This window comes from Euprymna scolopes, chromosome 28 (genome assembly GCF_053919585.1).
Source record: "Euprymna scolopes isolate OS-2025 chromosome 28, ASM5391958v1, whole genome shotgun sequence".
Taxonomy (NCBI): Eukaryota; Metazoa; Mollusca; class Cephalopoda; order Sepiida; family Sepiolidae; genus Euprymna; species Euprymna scolopes.
In genome coordinates, this window is record NC_136509.1 from 103,189,527 (window position 1) to 103,209,473 (window position 19,947).

The window sequence follows — 19,947 nt, forward strand, 5'->3', positions numbered from 1 at the left end:
AACTCATGCTTTCTACCAATCCAAGTTATGACAACAGGACCATTGCCAGCACCCTCAAAATGCATCGCTGGATTGCCATGAATAGCAGGGACGTGCCCAGAGTTATGAAAACAAAGTTTCCAGCCACAGTTATCATCTTTGGTGTGATTCCAAGGGAGGGCCACATCATCTCATATCTTCGAAGCCGGCTTGAAAGTCAACACCAAAGTGTACCTAGATGTGCTGCAAAGTGGTGTGATTCCCTGGTGCAATCAGGTGGCCGCTTACAGACCATGGGTATGGCAGCAGGACTCAGCGTCAGCCCACAAGTCGAAAGAGACCCAGGCTTGGCTTCAGAAGAGGTGCTCCAACTTTGTATTCTTCTCTCATTTGCCCCCCATCCTCCTCTGGTATTGTTGTTGAGGCATTTGGTGGGGAGATTGTTAACCAGCTTACGATTGAATAGTACTTCTGATAGATCAGAATGGCATGATCCATTGGGATAGATCGGAAATATAGTAGATTCATGTCTATGTCTCGGTTGCCTATTATGACTTTTTCATGGCCATCTTGTTCTGCCATGCCTTTCGAGTGGAGGAAATCTGGAGGAAGAAGTGATGTGCTCAAAATCAAATTCTTTGACAAATTCTTTGAAATGCTGAAAGTTAAAATGTGACTCATTGTTGCTGATAAGCCTTTCTTGGATTCATTGCTCAGCAAAGATTTGCTTCGTCAGACTAATAACTTCCTCACTGAAAAATTCCATTAGTTTTGAAAAGTAATCCACAATGAGGAGGTAGTTGTGCCTGGTCAAATTGAAGATAGCAGTGGTAACGACTTGCTATGGTCATACTGGGATGTCATGCGGCATGAGGGATGTCTGGTGTTCTTCACATATGGTGTATTACTTTGTCACTTTTTATAGTGTTCCAGAAAATACAGGTTTTCGCCATGAGCTTGTATTTATCAGGTTTCATTGATTCAAGGTCAATACTTTATCACCTTTGAGTAAAGTATCGATCGATCGATACCTCCATTCAGTCTCGAAAGACAAAGGATACCCTCATAGGGGCAGCTGTGTGTGTAATTATGAGGCAAGGGTTGCACAATCTACAACCACACTTCTCCTGAATTGATACTGCTTGAGTCCAGTGACAAGGAGAAGACCAGGACGACTGGAAACAATGCCGAGATAAGTGGAGAGCACATATAGCACCTGGAAGTCTCAAATGGTCACCCATTTTAGTATTGAACAGGTTCAACGTTGCTTAACCTCAGTGATCTAACAGGAAACAGTGTGTCAACGTGATTATGCCGTACATGAGTAAAATACCATTCCCTATAGAAATATCTCGATAAGACCAGAACAGCTGAATGTCTTTACGTGGTTCTCTGTAAGATTCTGACCACTCTTGAAGAATCTGTCATGTCAGCATCTGCATTATTTTCTCAACAAAGAATTGTATGAAGTTTAATTTAATGTCTAAATCAATGACTTTGTAGCGACTTCCTACAAATATTAAGTGATTTTACAAGCAACATTTTGGTCCTGCATACATCCGTGGTTTACACACACACAATTTTTGCGATCGTAAAAACTTGTAGCAGCCAACAGCCTTTACTAACAAGCAGGGCAACATCTCACAACTTCGAGATTTGAAATTAATTTCCACCTGGCTTGTCCAATCACAAGCCAGCTCTCTATCACGTGACAGAGTTTATAAAAGGCAAAACCTGAAACCATTAACTCTCTTTCTAACTGGTCTGCCCAACAGCAAACATCGCCAGGGGGCTTTGGCCCCCAAGCCTAATGTGAATACAAAACAAACTTCTCTTCTAACTGCTATTTGTTTCCACGTGTGATACCCTGAAACGAACATTCTTTAATACAACTCGTACTCACCCACGTCAACACCCTGGGGACTTTGCCTTTTCTTTCTCTTTTGTTTTGATGACTACTGTTGTAAGCAGGTGTGCGCACGAACAAGGAATTATCGTCTCCTTCAGCCGGCCGGCAATGTGTCAATTCTATCTTTAATTCATGGAACACTCTTTTCTCTATCAACGATCTCATCACAAATTCATTTCCGCCTGGCTTGTCCAATCACAAGCCAGCTCTCTATCACGTGACAGAGTTTATAAAAGGCAAAACCTGAAACCATCATACCTTCTTTCTAACTGGTCTGCTGAACAGTAAACATCGCCGGGGGGCTTTGGCCCCCAGGCCTAACGTGAGTGCAAAACAAACTTCCCTTCTAACTACTACAACGACTGCTGCTGTAAACACGTGCGCGCACGAACAAGGAATTATCGTCTCCTTCAGCTGGCCGGCAATGTGTCAATTCTATCTTTAAATACATAGAACACTTTTCTCTCTATCAACGAACTCATCACGAAACCTATCAGATTAAATACAAATACACATATAGAGTCCTAGCGACCATACACGATGTTACAAACATTAACTTTATTGCCAAAATGTTCCTTTCTTGAACATTTAAGCTTTATCACTTTCATGACTCTCGTGCTAAACCAGCACACGCACAAATAAAAATACATCAACACAATAACATCATTCGCCTTTCTTATATTGTTAAATCATGTTGAACTTTTAAATTCGCCTTTGTCTTAATGCCATTTCTGATAACCATTTATTTTCATATTTTTGTTGGGGATTTGGAAACATTTAGCTATGCTCACATCACGACCGTGATACCAGGCATCGGTGAATGTCAACCAAGCTCCCCACAACTTCTTTTTTTGTTTTGTTAGGAAATCTAGGTAGTCTATCTGCTAGTAGCATGTCCTTGCATGGACGATATTTAATAATCATATCGTATTTCTAGAGTCTTATTTACATTGGTTGAAGTCAAAGAGGTACAGCGGTTAGGTTCTTGAGACAGATCATTCCCAAAAGTTTGTGATCACTTTCAACTTCGAACGAGCAGCTGTAAATGCATCGGCAAAATCGTTCACATCTGAATATTCTGCTCAATATTTGCATAGTGTTATTTCTGTTTGGGTCAGGGATTTTGAAGCAAAGATTATGGGTTTGCCATATTGCATTAAGGTGGTTCCCAAGCCTCTAGATGATGCATTGACTTGTATTATAGAATTTTTAGATGGGTCATAATAACAGAGTAGCATTTCCTTGCATATAGAATTCTTTACCTCTTGAAACCATTTCTGGTGAATATTGGTTCACTCATAGCAGACACAGTTGCAAGGAATATTAGCAGGAGTGAATTGATATTTTGAATAAACTTTTTTTCTGGCTTGTCGAATCAGAAGTCAACTCTCAGTCATGTGACCATGTTTATAGACGGTGGAACTGCAACACGCTTTCTTTTTTTATAATAATAATAATAATAATAATAATAATAATAACAACAATAATAATAATAATAATAATAATAATAATAATAACCATAATAATAATAATAATAATAATAATAATAACAAAATGATAATACAAACAAGAAGGCGAAAACGAATTACTATTATTATTATTATTACTATTATAATTATTATTATTATTATTACTATTATTATTATTATTATTATTATTATTATTATTGGCTCACATGGAGCTTTCACACAAGTCAATAACCGATCTGATTGGAAACCTGTTGTGTTCTCTGGATGCTGAGTGACAACAAATCTCCCCAAACGTCCAGCTCTCTCCACCTCCATCGATAGCATTTGCAAATAAATTTGCATCATCACAACAGCCATTTACCATTGATTTCTCGCTGGCAGTGGCCATTAGTTTATACTGGAATTTGAGTAGCATTGAGCCTCCTCAAGGTCCCAATTCTCCTCGCGGAGGTTTGATAGCAACTCCACATGGCACAGACTTGTCTGCAACTTCTCTCTTGGGATGCAACAGAACTCACCCAGGCCTTCAGAAAAGAAAAAAAATAAAACTTTCAGTGCCGCTGACACTTCCTGTTGCCGTAAGATTTTTTTCCTTCAAAACTGTACATTTCAATTCCATGAACGTAAAACATTTTAACTGCACACATTTCACGGGAAATGATGAAACACACTTCAATGATACATTTTCCTGAAACAAAACAAGGAAAAACAGTTTTTACAGAAAATCAAAATCATTTCTAAATGGACACTTGTTACAAAAAAAGCTGAAAAATATTTTTAGCTGTAACACATTTCACTAGAAATGCTAAAAAGTGTTACAAAAAAAGCTGAAAAATATTTTTAGCTGTAACACATTTCACTAGAAATGCTAAAAAGTGTTACAAAAAAAGCTGAAAAATATTTTTAGCTGTAACACATTTCACTAGAAATGCTAAAAAGTGTTACAAAAAAAGCTGAAAAATATTTTTAGCTGTAACACATTTCACTAGAAATGCTAAAAAGTGTTACAAAAAAAGCTGAAAAATATTTTTAGCTGTAACACATTTCACTAGAAATGCTAAAAAGTGTTTCAACAGTATGTTTCGCAGTAACAAAACAAAAATAAAAATGCTAATTTTTATTCCGCCAGACTTCTTTTTTTTTTTTTAACTAAAACTGCCTTTTTCTCTTCCTGCATCACACTCATCTGAGATATTTAATAAAAAAGAAAAAAATGGGTCAAATCGACGCCATAAACACACGTGGTGTAAATATCCATGACGATAAAGTAATCTCCCTCATAAACTTTTTCCCCCCCCCCCAAAAAAAACTCGATAACCTCCACCGGAAGTAAACCTGTCAACAAAACAATTTGTCAACGACGTTTAACAGCAAGCAACAGCAACTTACCGACTTCAAATTCAACGGAAATAGTTCAAATTTAAAGAAATTGTACAACAATTCCGCGAAAACGAATTTGAACATCAGTCAAAAGCAACAAACCTCATGCTGACAAAAGCGGATTTTACAAACAAATGTCACAGACGGACATATTCAAAATCCTCACTACTTTGCATTTTCTAATATTAATCTTACCGTCACAAAATGATGCACATAAAAGAACCTTTCTTTTACTTTGATAAACTTTATTTGATTTTCCTCCGGAAACCAATCCAAACAAGAGGGTATTTGTAGCAGACATGTTTACAAGGAACACTAGCAGGAACAAATTCTTGTGGCTCGAAATTTTGAATAAACTTCCTTTCTAGTTGTCCAATCAGAAGCCAGCTCTCAGTTATGTGACCGAGCTTATAAAAGGTGAAACCGCAACGCCCTTTCTCTCTCTTTCTTCCCAGATCTTGGACTGACAACAACTGCAGGTGGCACAAACCTGTCCCCAACTTCTCTCTCGGGACTCAACAGAACTCAACAGAACCTAGTCTCACACAAAAACACACGTTCACATACGCGCCCACGTCCACACACGTACATATATTCACGTTCGCGTACATGCACTCACATTCACGTGTATATACACACATGCTAACGTACACACATGTACTCACATACACGCACACAAGGACAACGTCACTTCCCCTTTCAAAGGAAATCCACACAATGCACAAAAGACACACCGGAAACACCTATAAAAGGAAGAGACAATCTGTTTCCAACCCTTTCTTTTCAGACCAGCTTCCTAGCTGGGTGGTCTACATGCCTTTTTGGCATGCACGCGCACGCACGTACCTCACACCACTTGCTACTATGTGGGACAAAAAGCTATCAGACCGTACGTACACTTTATACGCTTTCTCTCTCCATGGCCTGGATTGACTTTTTCTCATTCTCACTCTTTCTCTCTCTATCTACTACTTGTGCCAGAGAATACCACCACGTAGCTGACGGCTAACATGGTGCACAGTTTAACTGATGTCAACCCTCTATCCTTTTCTTTGTCTACATGATGGACTGCCATTTCTCGTTCCATTACATTACTCACTTCTCTTCCCACACGCGAACAAACGACAGTGACCCGAACGTGAGATGAACAAACCTTTCCTTTTTCCTTCTATACTACCAATCCTGCAACAAATGATGGTTACACCCGCGCGGACATGAACACGTGTTATATCTAAAACATTCATTCTTTCAACAGTAAATAAACAACACGTTTATCTATTCCAGCAATCGATTCTTTGTTTCCTTCATTCCATTCGTTTCATTATTTTTCTTTTGTAACGGGATTAGGATTTATATATCCTAGTCCTCTACAGGACTCAACAAAACTCACCAGAACCTTTGAGTTTGGAGTTCGACAAAGATGTGAATACAAATAATCCAACACTTCTTGTCTTCATCTTGAATGCAGTACAAACATAAACTCTCTTTCTCATCCTAGAATACTGTCTCTAATCTACTACTAACTTGAAGGAGACAAATAATCCATTATGACTATAAATCATAATTTCAACACACACACACACACACACACACACACACACACACACACACACACACACACACACATCAACTCTTCTCTTTTACAACAGGCCTTTCTAATAATTCATCAACATCTTTACACAGGAACTCTTTCCAATACTAAACTTTTTCCTCACGAAGATAATCAATAAAGCCGTCATTAAATGTTAAAATGAGACTTCTTGTCTTCATCTTTACAGCTTCCTTCTTCAGGAGTTTGCCATGAGGTCCAAAAGTTTAGGAATGAAAGATGCCATTTAGGTAAGGATTCCTTCTACCTTTTGTAGATCTGTTAAGTTGGCGAGTGATTTATTTCCTCCACTTTTTGGGGATCTGAGTGCATCCCATTCTTATTGAAGATAACACTGAAGAATTTGACTTCTTTTGGTTGATAGCACATTTATTACTGTTAGATGTGAGACCTGCAGTTTGCGCTGTCCCCATCGACATCCGTAGGTTGTGGTCGTATTCCTCTTTGTTTTTGCAAAAGATAATGACGTCATTGATCAATGCCAAAGACAATGACGTCATTGATCAATGCCAAAGACAATCATTGATCAATGCTAAAATTCCTTACTTTTCTATGATCATATTTATCTTCTGTCGGAAAACGTCTTAGAACAAAGGACATTCTTTGAAAACAATATCTTCTTAAGAAAAAGTTGAAGGTACTTAAACTATGGCTCTCTTTATACCTTGATAGAGCAGTAGCTGTTTTTTGGCATCAAGCTTAGAGAAGAATTTAGCGCCAGATAGTTTGTAGGAAACAATATGACATAAATGCGGGAGTACCTCAGGGGTCTATCCTTGGACCTCTATTATTCCTGATATTCATAAATGACCTCCCTGATAAAATTATTTCGGAGATGGGTATATTTGCCGATGACACCACTCTCTATAACAGATATGAGGGGAAAACAAATGAACACATATCCAAGGAAATGGCAGAAACACTAGAGGATGACCTCCAATCTGTAGTGGAATGGGGACAAAAATGGATGGTCACATTCAATGCTGCTAAAACTAAGCTTGTTTCCTTCAATAACTACAAGAAACCTTCTCTACCACTAATAGCAATGGCCAAGAACACATTGCCTGAAAGTACTTCTTTTAAACTCCTCAGCCTAACGTTTACAGGGAATATGAACTGGAATAGATACATTGAGAGCATTGCCGAGACTGCTGCAAGGAATGTTGGCTCCCTCTACCATGCTAGAAAACTACTTACGCCTGACAGTATCCTATACCTCTATAAGGCCACCATTCGCCCATGTATGGAGTACTGTTGTCACATCTGGGCTGGTGCATCTGCTGCTTGTCTCTCGCTCCTGGACAGGGTTCAAAAGAGAGTCGCCAACCTGATAGGTCCTGAACTGTCATCTAGGCTTCAGCCTCTGTCCCATCGACGAGATGTTGCACCCCTCTGCCTGTTCTACAAATACTTTAATGGTGAATTCTCTGATGAACTGCAAACACTTGTACCTCCCCGACGTAACTACCCCCAACAAACCCGACAAGCTACTAAGTCTCATCCCTTTACAGTAGAGATCCCTAGGTGCAAGAAAGCCTTTTACTCCAATAGTTTCTTCCCCAGAACTGCAGGTCTTTGGAACTCCCTTCCACGATTCTGCTTTCCCAACTGTACTGATATGCAGAAGTTCAAGTGTAATGTGAACAAACATCTTTCTACTCATCTCTCTTCATAATGCCCCTGCTAATTAAGTCCCTGATAGTAGCCCCCTGCTTCAAAGTGGCACCGTGCCTTGTTTGGGGTGAAAATTGAATTAAAAAAAAAAAAAGAATTGTCAGTGTTTTCTGGTTGCAACACATGATGTCCTTGTTTAGATCTTTGGGGTCTAAGCATAGGCAGGGTTACTACCTGTAGATGGGACATTTCCTCAGCACATGAGCTATCAAGTGATTATTTGGTATTGTTCTACAAAGTTACCAATTCGATCAAATTGATCTGGGTATGCTTCCATCAAGTCTTTCTTGGATTGGGGTATTGATTGAAAGAGCAACTGAAACACCTACTGAATAATTGACTGCGGCACACTTTGTTCTTTGGATGGAGCATATAGGGTAACTAACTTCAAGTCAAGAGGGTGGTGCTAGTTTAGTTGGTCCGCATGAGGTCACTTCATAGAACTTAATGTCAATTCGCCATTGTATACACATTGAATTCATATGGGATCCGTGGTAAGCCATCAGAACTGCAGTTTCTTTCTATGTCATGTTGAAACATGGTTGTCCATTTTGGTTTACACATTCCAGAAACATTTACTGGAATGTGCATAAGGAGAGCAAATTTTTTCTTCTGCACATGTGTCCATCTTAATTTTCAATTCATCTGCATCTTTCCTATTTGCTAGTATTACATCCAATGCAGCGAATGCCTTTGACCGCGGGCTCTTTTTAACATGTTTTTAACTGAATAAAATGTAATTTTCTCAAAGTCGTCATTTATCTGGTTTCGAACGTTTATAGAGTTCTGTATCGGTGTGAAGTCTTTGTTCTTGATGGACTTATTTGTCTACGGTTGCCTGTTGGGATTACTCTTTATTTTTTTTACTGTGGCAGATCTTAGCCTAGTGGTTCTTCTGACCACAGGATAAACATTTGCTGACTCGAGTTAGGTAGTTTCAATTTTCATGGATGTTATATCCCGTTTTGACGGTATATAATAACATGACAAAATACGCCGAGTGGAATGCGTAACAAAAAGGTTTATTCGTACTTCGAAAATAATACACAATACAAAATGGCTGCTCGCCTTGAAGTTGATATACGCGTAAATGAAGGTAAAGGAAAAAGGTAACTTAGCGTGTGTGAGCGGAACGCTCGTCCTGGGAGCTTGGTTAATCCTAACTACACTTGGAGAGTGTAAGACGCGAGACGGTTGGGCTAGTGCGTACCACTGAACTGACTCCAAGACAATTCAAGACGCTCTTTTATACACCGTTTTGTATCCGGTGCTATCCGTAATTATGTCCCTTATAACAATGGATTTACTGTATGTGTTAGTGTTCATCGGTCTGTGCTGTTTTGCATTCACCCATCTGTCTCATATAACTGAATTCCACCGAATTTGACATTTCCCAGCATATAAGTGGTTCACTTGTGTGGTTCAACATCATCGTTACTTTTGCTGAAAATACAGAATGGGTCACTTACAGTTTTATTCAATGAGTTTTTAATATCCTTTGTGTTTAATAAAAATACGTGGGCTTCACACTTCACGGGGGCCGGTAACAAAAAAAAAAAATATATATATATATGTGTGTGTGTGTTTGTTAGGTTATAAATAACATATGTTAAAAATAGTATATTTTACTACCAACATAAATCTTGCTGAAGTTCATTGTCTTCTTAAAATAAAATCCATTTTCTTGAATGGAAAACTGTCAAAATATCTCTGTCAGAACAGACATACGGTCGAGTGCGTCATAAGATTGTGGGTAAGTCACAAGCCAGCTACTGCAATCAACTCGATCTCTTAACCAACTTTTAAAACAATGTTTCGACAAACGCGTTAATTACACTGAAAGTACTCCCAGTAGAATGCACTTCCGATAAAAGGATAGTAATTGGAGAAAACAACGAACAATGTGTTTCAGATCACGTGTTTCCACTATTCGGTTCATAACGGCGGGCATGCTTGGCTCTTAAATTAAACATCAATTCCTTCATTCGTTTGACTCTTCGTTCAATCAAATTCGGACAATGCGATCGATCGGAGACGTTTCATTTAGCCATATTGATGTGTCTATCATTTTTGAGAAAGGATTTCTTTTTTCTATTTGTCATTTTTTTCGTTTTTTTTTGCGTGTGTTTCTTTTCTATATTGCGTTTTTGATCAAATTGTCAAATTGCCTAAGAAGTATTGTTTGAATAAATCCGACATTTTTTTTTAATGCTCACATAGAAATTTCAGAGTAATGTGACTGTTCTCTGTTCATGTCAACCATAACATTCTGTGTTAATTTTTATTATTTATCCACTAGGAGTAGTCACACAGCTCATCATCAAAGATTTCACTTTGAAAACAACTTGTGGCATTTGCTATGTTCTTCTATTTCTTGTCATAAATAATTTTATCAAGAATTCTTCATAAGTTTTGGTTTCAGTTTCGATTATAGCTGAGAGCACTTTTTTTTTTTACATAGGCATCACCACATTATCAAGGCCAAGAGGCCACTCAAGGATAAGGGTTAAAGAGTGTACAGTAGAAATTGGACAATATAGTAATCATTAGTAATGAAAATTTTGTAAATTTGATAACTTATATGGAACGGCTCATCAAGAACTTATTTACGTTAGACTTGAAGACAACCATATTGTTGTCAGCCGGAAAGCAGGAAAACAGAAGACAATTCCACAGGCGTGCAGTTCTAAGAAAGAAGCTTTGTTCATGGAATCTACGTTTAAGGTTTAGGCACAGATAAAGAGTGAGGGGAATTATTGATAGTGTTTACAGCTAGACGAGTGTTTCTTGTGAAAGTTTGGCGAGGGGGGACCATAGATTGAAGCTCAGTCGAACACTTTCCATGAAAATAACGATACATCAGAGACAAACTCGCAACATCTCTTCTGTGAGATAGAGGTTGCAAGGAGGAGAAAAGGACATCTCCTACGAGGCTACAAAGTCTATTTTGAACTCTATCAAGGCAGGACAAGTCCTTTCTAGCAGCTCCTGCCCAGATGTGGCAACAGTATTCCATCCTTGGACGTATCTGGCTCTTATATAGATAGAGAATTGCATCAGCAGTGAGATATTTACCGGATCGATAGAAAGATCCCACCATTTTTCCAGCGGCCTTGGCAACAGATTTGATGTACGTGTTCCATTTAAGATCAGGAGTAATGGTCAAGCCAAGAAGCTTGTCAAAACTTGAGGCCTCCTGAAGACGAGAGCCATTCATTTCAATTGATGCCAGATGTGGATCAGTGTTGATGATGTAAAGAGAGAAGCTTGGTTTTAGATGCATTAAAAGTAACCAGCCATTCCTTTCCCCATTATACTACGTGCTCAAGATCAGAGGAGAGAGAATTGGAGGAGAGAGAATTGGAGAGAACTTGGTCGTTTACTGTCTTAGATGTGCTACCATAAATGGTAGTGTCGTCAGCATAAATGTCTACAAATGATGTAAGGATGTGATTTGGAAGATCATTAATGTAGATCAGGAAAAGAGTTGGGCCCAGGATGGACCCCTGAGGGACACCGGCATTAATACTGTGAGCTTCTGATTTTTGCCCCTCAACTACTACTCTTATGAACCTATCAGAAAGAAATGATTTAATAATTGAGAAGACATTTCCAGCAATACCATAGCTAGAGATCTTATGAAGTAAACCTTTATGCCATACCCTATCAAAGCCTTAGATATGTCAAGAGCAATTGCCCTAGAAAGGTTGCCTCCGTCGAGAGATTTGCTAATCCTATGAGATATAACTGTAAGCACATCTGCTGTAGATCTAGCAGAACGGAAACCATATTGAGTGTCACTAAGAAGGTTATTTTTGTTGAGATGATTGATTACTTCTGTATTTAAGACAGATTCCAGAAACTTACTCATGACACACAGGAGACTTATTGGCCTGTACTGAGAGGGGGATGAGCGATCACCTGAATTCTTAAATACAGGGCATACTGATGAAATTTTCCAGGGAGATGGGAAACTATTCTCCTTAAGACAACGTTTAAACAGTTTTGTAAGTATGGGAACTTAAGTCATCTATTTTTTTTTATAAATAATTTTATCAAGAATTCTTCATAAGTTTTGGTTTTGGTTTCGATTATGGCTGAAGGAACTCAAATAATATATATAGATATATTTTTTCATAAGTTTTTATTTCAGTTTCAATTCAAGCTTATGCACCCAAGTCATATGGATATATTTTTTTTATTTTTGAAATCGCAACTTTATAATATATAAAAATCGCAACTTTATAATATATAAAAATCGCAACTTTATAATATATAAAAATTGATAGAACATTAACTCTATAATAATATATACAAAATCTGCAAGAATTAAAATATCATATTTACGTGTGCTTTACGACCGGGCTTTACCGAGCGTTCGTGCTAGCTTAGATATATACTTTTGAACATCGATAGAACATTAATTCTATAATAATAATAATAATAATAATAATAATAACAATAATAATAATAATAATAATAATATATATAAAATCTGCAAGAATTAAAATATTATATTTAAGCATACTTTACGGCCGGACTTTAGCTTAGATAAATATTTTAGCTGTTTTAACAAAAGAGCTACAATAATATCAGAGCGTCTCCATTTACACTGAACATCTACAGAATGCCAACATTCAATATATTACATATGAATGAGTCCCCTGTGGAATTTCCACAGGTCCCGCTAGTTATTATTATTATTATTATTATTATTATTATTATTATTATTATTATTATTTTACTACTGCCCCCATGTTAAAGTTTGGGTTAGTAAAGTTATGAGAGACAACACAAGGGCATGTGTAGCTTACAATGAATTTATCCAAAAAGCATGCAAACTCGTTTTATTCAAAGACAAGTAACTTCTGTCCAAGGAACGGTAACTCATGTCATGACAGAAAACTTTCCAGCATTTAGGGACCTCAACAGTAAAGGGGTGAGATTTTGCTTAGCGTTAGTAGAAGGGCATGCATAGAATTTGCAAACACAGAAGCATTCGTCACATATTTCTGAGTCGTACATTGTCCCACGTTGACATTCATGCCAAGATGTTGTCGCTAACGTCCTCCTCCTCCTCATCATCATCATCATCATCATCATCATTATCATCATCGTCACTGTCATCGTCATCATCCTCATCATTATCATCCTCCTCCTCATCATCAGCAGCAGCATCCTCATCATCATCATCCTAATCATCATCATCATCATCAGTTCAACATCAGTTTTACATAATGCCATTAAATGTTAAAATTAAAAGAAAATATTTTTTAATTTCTAAACTTCATGGCAAATGCTCAACTGAAATCCAATCTATGGTTCTTCTCAACTTTGCCAAACTTTCACAAAAAGCACCCAACTAGCTACAACCATTATATATGATTTCCCCCACTCTCTATCAGTGCCTAAATGTAAACACAGGTCTCATAAATAAACTTCTTTCCCAGAACTGCCCGCCTGTGAAACACTGTTCTGCTGGCTTGCTTTCTAGTTAAATACAACATGGTAGCCTTCAAATCCAATGTAAACAAATTCTTCTTGAGCCGTCCCCATAAATAATCAAATTCTACCCAATTTACACCATTAACAATTACTACACTACCACCTTACGTTCATTAACCCTTATCCTCGGGTGGCCTTCAGGCCTTGATAAGTGATGAGACTTAAAAGAAACCCAAAACACTATTTCTGAAAGTAATAAAGCCGCATGTTGTTTATTAACCCTAACCACTAACACTAAGTCCGGGTGAAAATATGAAAAAAAAAAAAAAAAAACTTTCAAGGGTCCTATTTATTTTCCTCCCCACGAGGGCAGAGTTCGATACAAGGTGTGTTTTTAAGGTAGGGAGAATATTCAGCTCCTTGACCCCAAAAAGAGATAGTTTGTATTGAGACAAAATTAAAAAAAAAAAAAAATGCTTTAGTCTAGAAAGATTTCTCTTTCGGTAACCGGGACAGAAAATATGAAGTGCTATATTAGAACAGATACTTTAATTTGATCCTACTTGTTTATCTCTGGTGTGTGTGTGTGTGTGTGTGTGTGTTGTGGGCTAACCATGTTGTTTGGAGCAGCTCAATTTCGCCTATATTTTAAATAGCTTTACGCGTTGTTTGCGTATAATCATATTAAAATCATAAACAAAATATCATTTTAATACACAAAACTCATCGGGAGGGGGGGGGGTGTAAGGATACAAAGCGAACGTTGTAGAATTTCCAGTTAAAAGGAAGAAAAAAAACTTTAGTCATCGAGAGTTATCCCCCTTGACAGAAACGGAAGACAAGATGGCGGCTCTTCTGCGGAGCTCTCGCACGTGTCGCGATAAATGCGTCGAAATATTCGGCCAGTGGCCCCCAATCCCTGGCCGACGACCCCCTGTATACCAACAGGGCTACAGTGTCCCTTTTACAACGGAAGGAACCCACGTTGGCGGTCGATCAACAGCAGATTCCGTCGTAGATCTAGTGCTAACAAGACATAATAATCACAACGGTCGACCCGGGCCATTGTTGCATCATCAAAAAACATTGCGTGGGGAAAGATGGTCCCCGAGCGGAGGACTTGAAGGTCAACCGAATTCAACCCGCCCTCGGTGCCCTTCTTTGCACATCTCGGCCACAAGGAGACCCCAAACGAACAACAGAACTCTTATACGAAACGCTTCGTTACTCAAAAGGGATTTTAATAAACAGCATGTCTATACGAGCGTGCCCTTTAACGCGGTCTCTAGCACGGCTCACCTTTTGTCGAATAATCGACTAAAGTCTTCTTGTTTGGATTTTGGTAATGACGGGGTTGCATGTCGCTTCTTCTCGACTTCATCGTCTGGGGATGATGATGATAAAGGCGGTAAAGATAAAGAAGAAACAGCTCTGACGGCGGATCCCGGCGGTGATACGTTTCCCAACCTGACCCAGTCCGGTTTCGGAATGGCCCTCACTGCCCTTTCGGTCCCTGAAGTATTTCCAAAAGTGCCCGTCATTGCTGTGCCTCGGAACCCCGTTTTCCCCAGATTCGTCAAGATGATTGAGGTAAATATAAATAGAACTTTTGGTTTTCGTTAAGAGTCGCACTTTGTTTACAAAGCCATTTGGCGGAAGTGACGTCAGACAAATTTTATGGTACAGATGACCAACACTGTTACATAATGTACCCCCCCTTTTTTTTTTAATTTAAGTAAATATAAAAAATAGAAATTTTATTAGTTTTTATTGTAACTTTTGTTACAAAATTAGGTGCTAATGCAGAGAGTGATCCGCGCTATTTTTTTAAAATCGTATTTCCACGTTTAATTAAAGCTTTGATATGTTTTTTTTTTTATTATTATTCAATTGTAAGGTTAAAGTACAGAATAGGTACAAAACACTCTCCCCTCCCCATGTTAAGAATGACTTTTTAAATAATAACGTTATTATTTCAGCACGGATCACTCTCTGCATGGGTACCCAAAATTATAATCTTTATTATAAAAAATATGGGCATTCCAACAATATTTCTCGAGACATTTTATTGTTACATTTACTTCACCTGTTTTCTAGACGGTGGTGGATAATTTGGTGTTCGCGACGAAACATTTTCCAACAGATATTTTAACTGAAGAAATTAATAACATTCTTAGACGAATTTTGTATCATTATAAGTAGTTTGGCGTAAGAATGCTACTTTTCTGTAAAAAAATGTTTATTTACTTTTAAGAATGTTTCACATAAATAAATTAATATTGCAATTTTTTTTTTTTTTTTTTTTTTTAAACAAAATTGTTCCACTTATTTTCACAAGTTCCAGGTTTGTTTTACTATCCACATAGATTCGAAAAGTTGTCAAAAAACCCAAATATATAACAAATAAATGTTATCAAAGGCAAGTTACTTTTCTACCTATATGAATAAGTTTTTAGTGTTTTTATTTAATGTATGATGATTAATTGGTTCGGAAAATGAGTGGTGTTGAACGCTGCCGGCGAACAAGAAAAGATGGCCGCGATGTCTTCGAAAACTCGATATTCACTTCGAAATAAGAAATAAAACAAAATGGTGGAAGAAACCCACCTAACTGGATATTTTTTTAGTGTTTTTATTTAATGTAACATGTTTATTCAGCTCGAAAAACCTGCAGTGTTTACCGATGTATTGGAAAATTAAAAATGGCGCCCGCACGACTCTCTTTGACACGGTAAGTTTGGTAAAATGAGTTAAAAAAAAAAAAACTATACAAAATACTGTGCGAAACTCGCTCAATATACGTTACCGTGACATAGGCTGACATATATTCGGTGGGTTTTTAACAGCTCTATTTTGTATATTTTTTATTTTTAACTCCTTTTTCCCAAACTTACCGTGTCAAAAAGAGTCGAGCGCCATTTTTAATTTTTCAATACATCGGTAAACACTGTATGTTTTTTTTTCGAGCTGAATTAACATGTTACATTAAATATAAACACAAAAAACATATCCAGTTGGGTAGAAAAGTAACTTATCTTGCCTTTGATAACATTTTGATTTAACATGTAGGTAAGTACTTTTTGACGGACCGTCTTTTTAAAAATCTACCAAAAATCAGGTAATTATCCGATCAATACGAAATTTTCAGCGATTATTGAGAAGAATGAACTTTATAACCGTGTACTTATTTTTCATAAACGATATGTATATATATATATATATATATATTTTTTTTTTTTTTTTTTTGCTTACAACCCCCCCCCCCTTGTTTTCAGGGGGTACAAATATGCTTAAAATAATCATCTGAAACCGAACACAACATATTGTGTTGTAAGGGACAGAAATATAGATTAAACAAAAAAAAAATCGTTTGCATACCTTATTTTGACATCTGAATATCAGAACTTCGATTGTGTTTAATTATCCCGCTTTTGAGTTTTGAAAGGTGAAATTCGGTGAATATGTTAAATAATTTAAGTTAAACAAAAAAAAAAAAATTTTAATATTTATACGAAAAAAGCCATTTTAAAATCTTTGATAAATAAATTAACAATTTTTTTTTTTTTTTTTTTTTTTTTTTAGCGAGCTAAATAATGCATGAGCATTATTAAACAGGGCATGCTTTGAAGAATCGATACAAAAAAAAAATTTGATAAATATTGTGTCCTTTGTGTTAAAAATAGCATCATTTTTTCGATCTCGTTTGAAAACGTTTGCCACCTTTCGACTACGGTGGACCAAACGTGCTGAAATAATTTTTTTTATTCTGCTTTAAATTGCCCCCCCCCCCGTTTTGGGGAGCCTGGTCCCCACACACATACACATTAAAAACCAAACTCATACAAATGGTCACCCATCTGGTACTGGCCAGCCTCAGCGTTAATAATGCATTGAAATTTTCGTCACTGAAAAATAAGGTGTTTTTTTGCCTGTTTGGTCTTCCATAGTTTGCTTTTTATCAACTACAAACGTAAACATTGTCGATCTAGACTCTAGATCGACGCGAAGTAACTCGTTGAAGTGGAATTATTTGAAATCTAGGTACTTATATTATAATATTTTTGCATATTCTCATAGAAAATCATCCTAAATCTTAGTTAGACAACAAATAAATTATTTCAAAAACCTTTTTTTTGGAAAAATTTAACATTAAAAATTTAAAAATAGAAAAAGTTTTACATTATTCTGTTTTCTATATGATAAAATTCAGGGTTTTATCTTTCTGGAAAAAGAAAAGTTACTCAGAAATAATGGATTTTAATAAATTTAATTTCGTTTTAAAAAACAACTTGATTTTTCGGCCATTTTTGGCGGTGCCTAGGTATTACCATTGAATTAAGCATTGTTTATTTACAATTTTCACACAAAAAAATTGTAATAGCAAAAATATTTCTACTTTTTTTTTTTTTTTTTTTAATTAGGGATTTCGCATAATTTTTATATGCAAGATTTTAATTTCCTTGCTAGCATGCATGTGAAATTTTCGGCGTAACATAATTTTTATATAATCTCAAACAATAATTTTAAAAAAATTTAAAAACGAACATAAAAAATAATTAAAAAATGATAAAAATTGATACAAACGTTCAGAATAGGAATGTATGGATACACGTCTGGGGGGGGATCTGACACCCCTACCTCCTTTTACTATCATGACTTCATTTGGAAATGGCGTTTCGATTGGCTGTAATTTTGGGCCTCCTTATAATCGTGTTTACATTTTTTTTTTTTTTTTTTTTTTTTTTTTTTTTAGTTTGTTGCTTTTTTTGGCGAACGGTAAATTACTTACTTTCTGAGGGCTAATTAAGTTGTTTTTTGTTTTTTTTTTTGTTTTGTTTTTTTTCCACAAACAAGGTGGGTTTTTTTTTTTTTTTTTTTTTTTTTTTTTTTTAATTCAATATCTTAGGACGTTACTAATTATCTTTGAAATAGACCCAGAAAACTAATATTTACCTTTTTAAAGGATTTTTACAATGAATTTATTTAACTTTAAAATTTAGCTGAATTGGTTAGCTCACCATGTAAACATTTTCATAACTTTTTTTTTTTTTTTTTTTTTTCACGTGAACAAATATTTTTTTTCCTTTAGGAAATTAACTTTAGTCTCTAATCTTTCAAATACAATCCAAAAGAAATCGGAAACCTACAAAAAACTCATAATAAATCGGCTTTCAAAACCTCTATGTTTATCCGCTCCTTTTTGCCCGTAAATAATAATAGGTACTTATGTATTTTTGGTACCGTGCTGAAATAATGTGTTATTTTGAAAGCCATTATTAACATGTGGAGGGGAGTTAATTTTGTTACTATTCTGTGCTTCCACCATACAATTTAATTAAAAAAAAAAAAAAAAAAAAAAAGATTGTGAAACTTAAATTTAACCTGAAAAAAAAGGGGGATTTGTATTACTATACACATAGATTCGAAAAAGTTGTCAAAAAACAAATATGTAACAAATGTTATCAAAGTCAAGATAAGTTACTTTTCTACCTAACTGGATAATTTTTTTTAATTTTTTTTTTTTAATGTAATATGTTTATTCAACGCGAACAATATAGTGTTTACCAATGTATTGGAAAATTTAAAATGGCGCCGAACCCTATGTGTGTCAGAATTTTTGGGGAATTTTTGACACCACTAACACAAAACTGCAAATAAAATATAAAAAAACTCATAATTTCTCCTTTTAAAGTGGGTTGTTTATTTTCTGTATGGAATATACTACCAAAATAAACTATTAAAGTTGTTTAAAAAATAATAAATATTTTTTATTTTTTAAAGTGTTTACAAAGTACCAGCGCGCATTCATGCAGCCATTGTTTTACGTAATGAAATCAATTGAATTTTATGAGTTAAATTTTTTTTCAATTTTTAAACTTTAAAAATCTATCAATTTTTCTAATGGTTCAATTTTTACGATATTTTCTGGTTCAATGTGAAATTTTAAGATCTTTCCAATAAACTGAATATAATATTCTAGACAAGCGTTTTTTTTTTTTTTTTTTTTTTTTAATTCACCCCCCCCCCCATTTTGAAATGTCTATTCAAATGAAAATAATTAATTTTCTCACCTCAAATTTATATATCACAAATTGAAGATAAAAAATCAATAAACAAAATAAGCTAATTTAAAACAAAAAAAAACGTTACTTGCAAATTTACCTGTAAAGTCCAAAATTTAAAACCCTTTTTTAAAAACCATTGTATTTTTTTTTAAGTGAAACCTTATAATTTTGTTATATTTTCTATTTCATTCAATGCTTTTTTTATTTTTTAGATATTTAAAAAAAATTCACGTCCATAAAGAAGCAATAAAATATATTAAATCAAAAATTCCTCGAGTGTTTTTTTTTTTTACAGGCAGAAACTGATAAGTAAAATGTGATTATTTTTTAACTACGGTGGCCCATATTTACTAACTTTCGTTTACAGCCAGCAATAGAAAGGGAGATTAATTCTGGCACTTAAGGCCACTGAAGTTC

At 35.7% G+C, this 19,947-nt stretch overlaps 1 protein-coding gene and 1 long non-coding RNA gene across 2 annotated transcripts in view; one reads left to right on the top strand and one right to left on the bottom strand.

Moving 5' to 3' along the window:
* The window catches only part of LOC145249382 (uncharacterized), a 452,671-nt gene extending 444,237 nt beyond the window's left edge, over positions 1-8,434 (bottom strand). Inside the window, exon 1 of the long non-coding RNA XR_013863529.1 lies at positions 7,544-8,434. This is a non-coding gene — a long non-coding RNA (uncharacterized LOC145249382). The remainder of the gene's footprint in view (positions 1-7,543) is intronic.
* Positions 8,435-14,274: 5,840 nt separating this feature from the next.
* LOC145249763 (lon protease homolog, mitochondrial-like) overlaps positions 14,275-19,947 on the top strand; it is a 67,187-nt gene continuing 61,514 nt past the window's right edge. Inside the window, exon 1 of the mRNA XM_080111684.1 lies at positions 14,275-15,055. Within this exon, the coding sequence (XP_079967810.1) occupies positions 14,309-15,055 (747 nt within the window). The 5' untranslated portion in view covers positions 14,275-14,308. The remainder of the gene's footprint in view (positions 15,056-19,947) is intronic.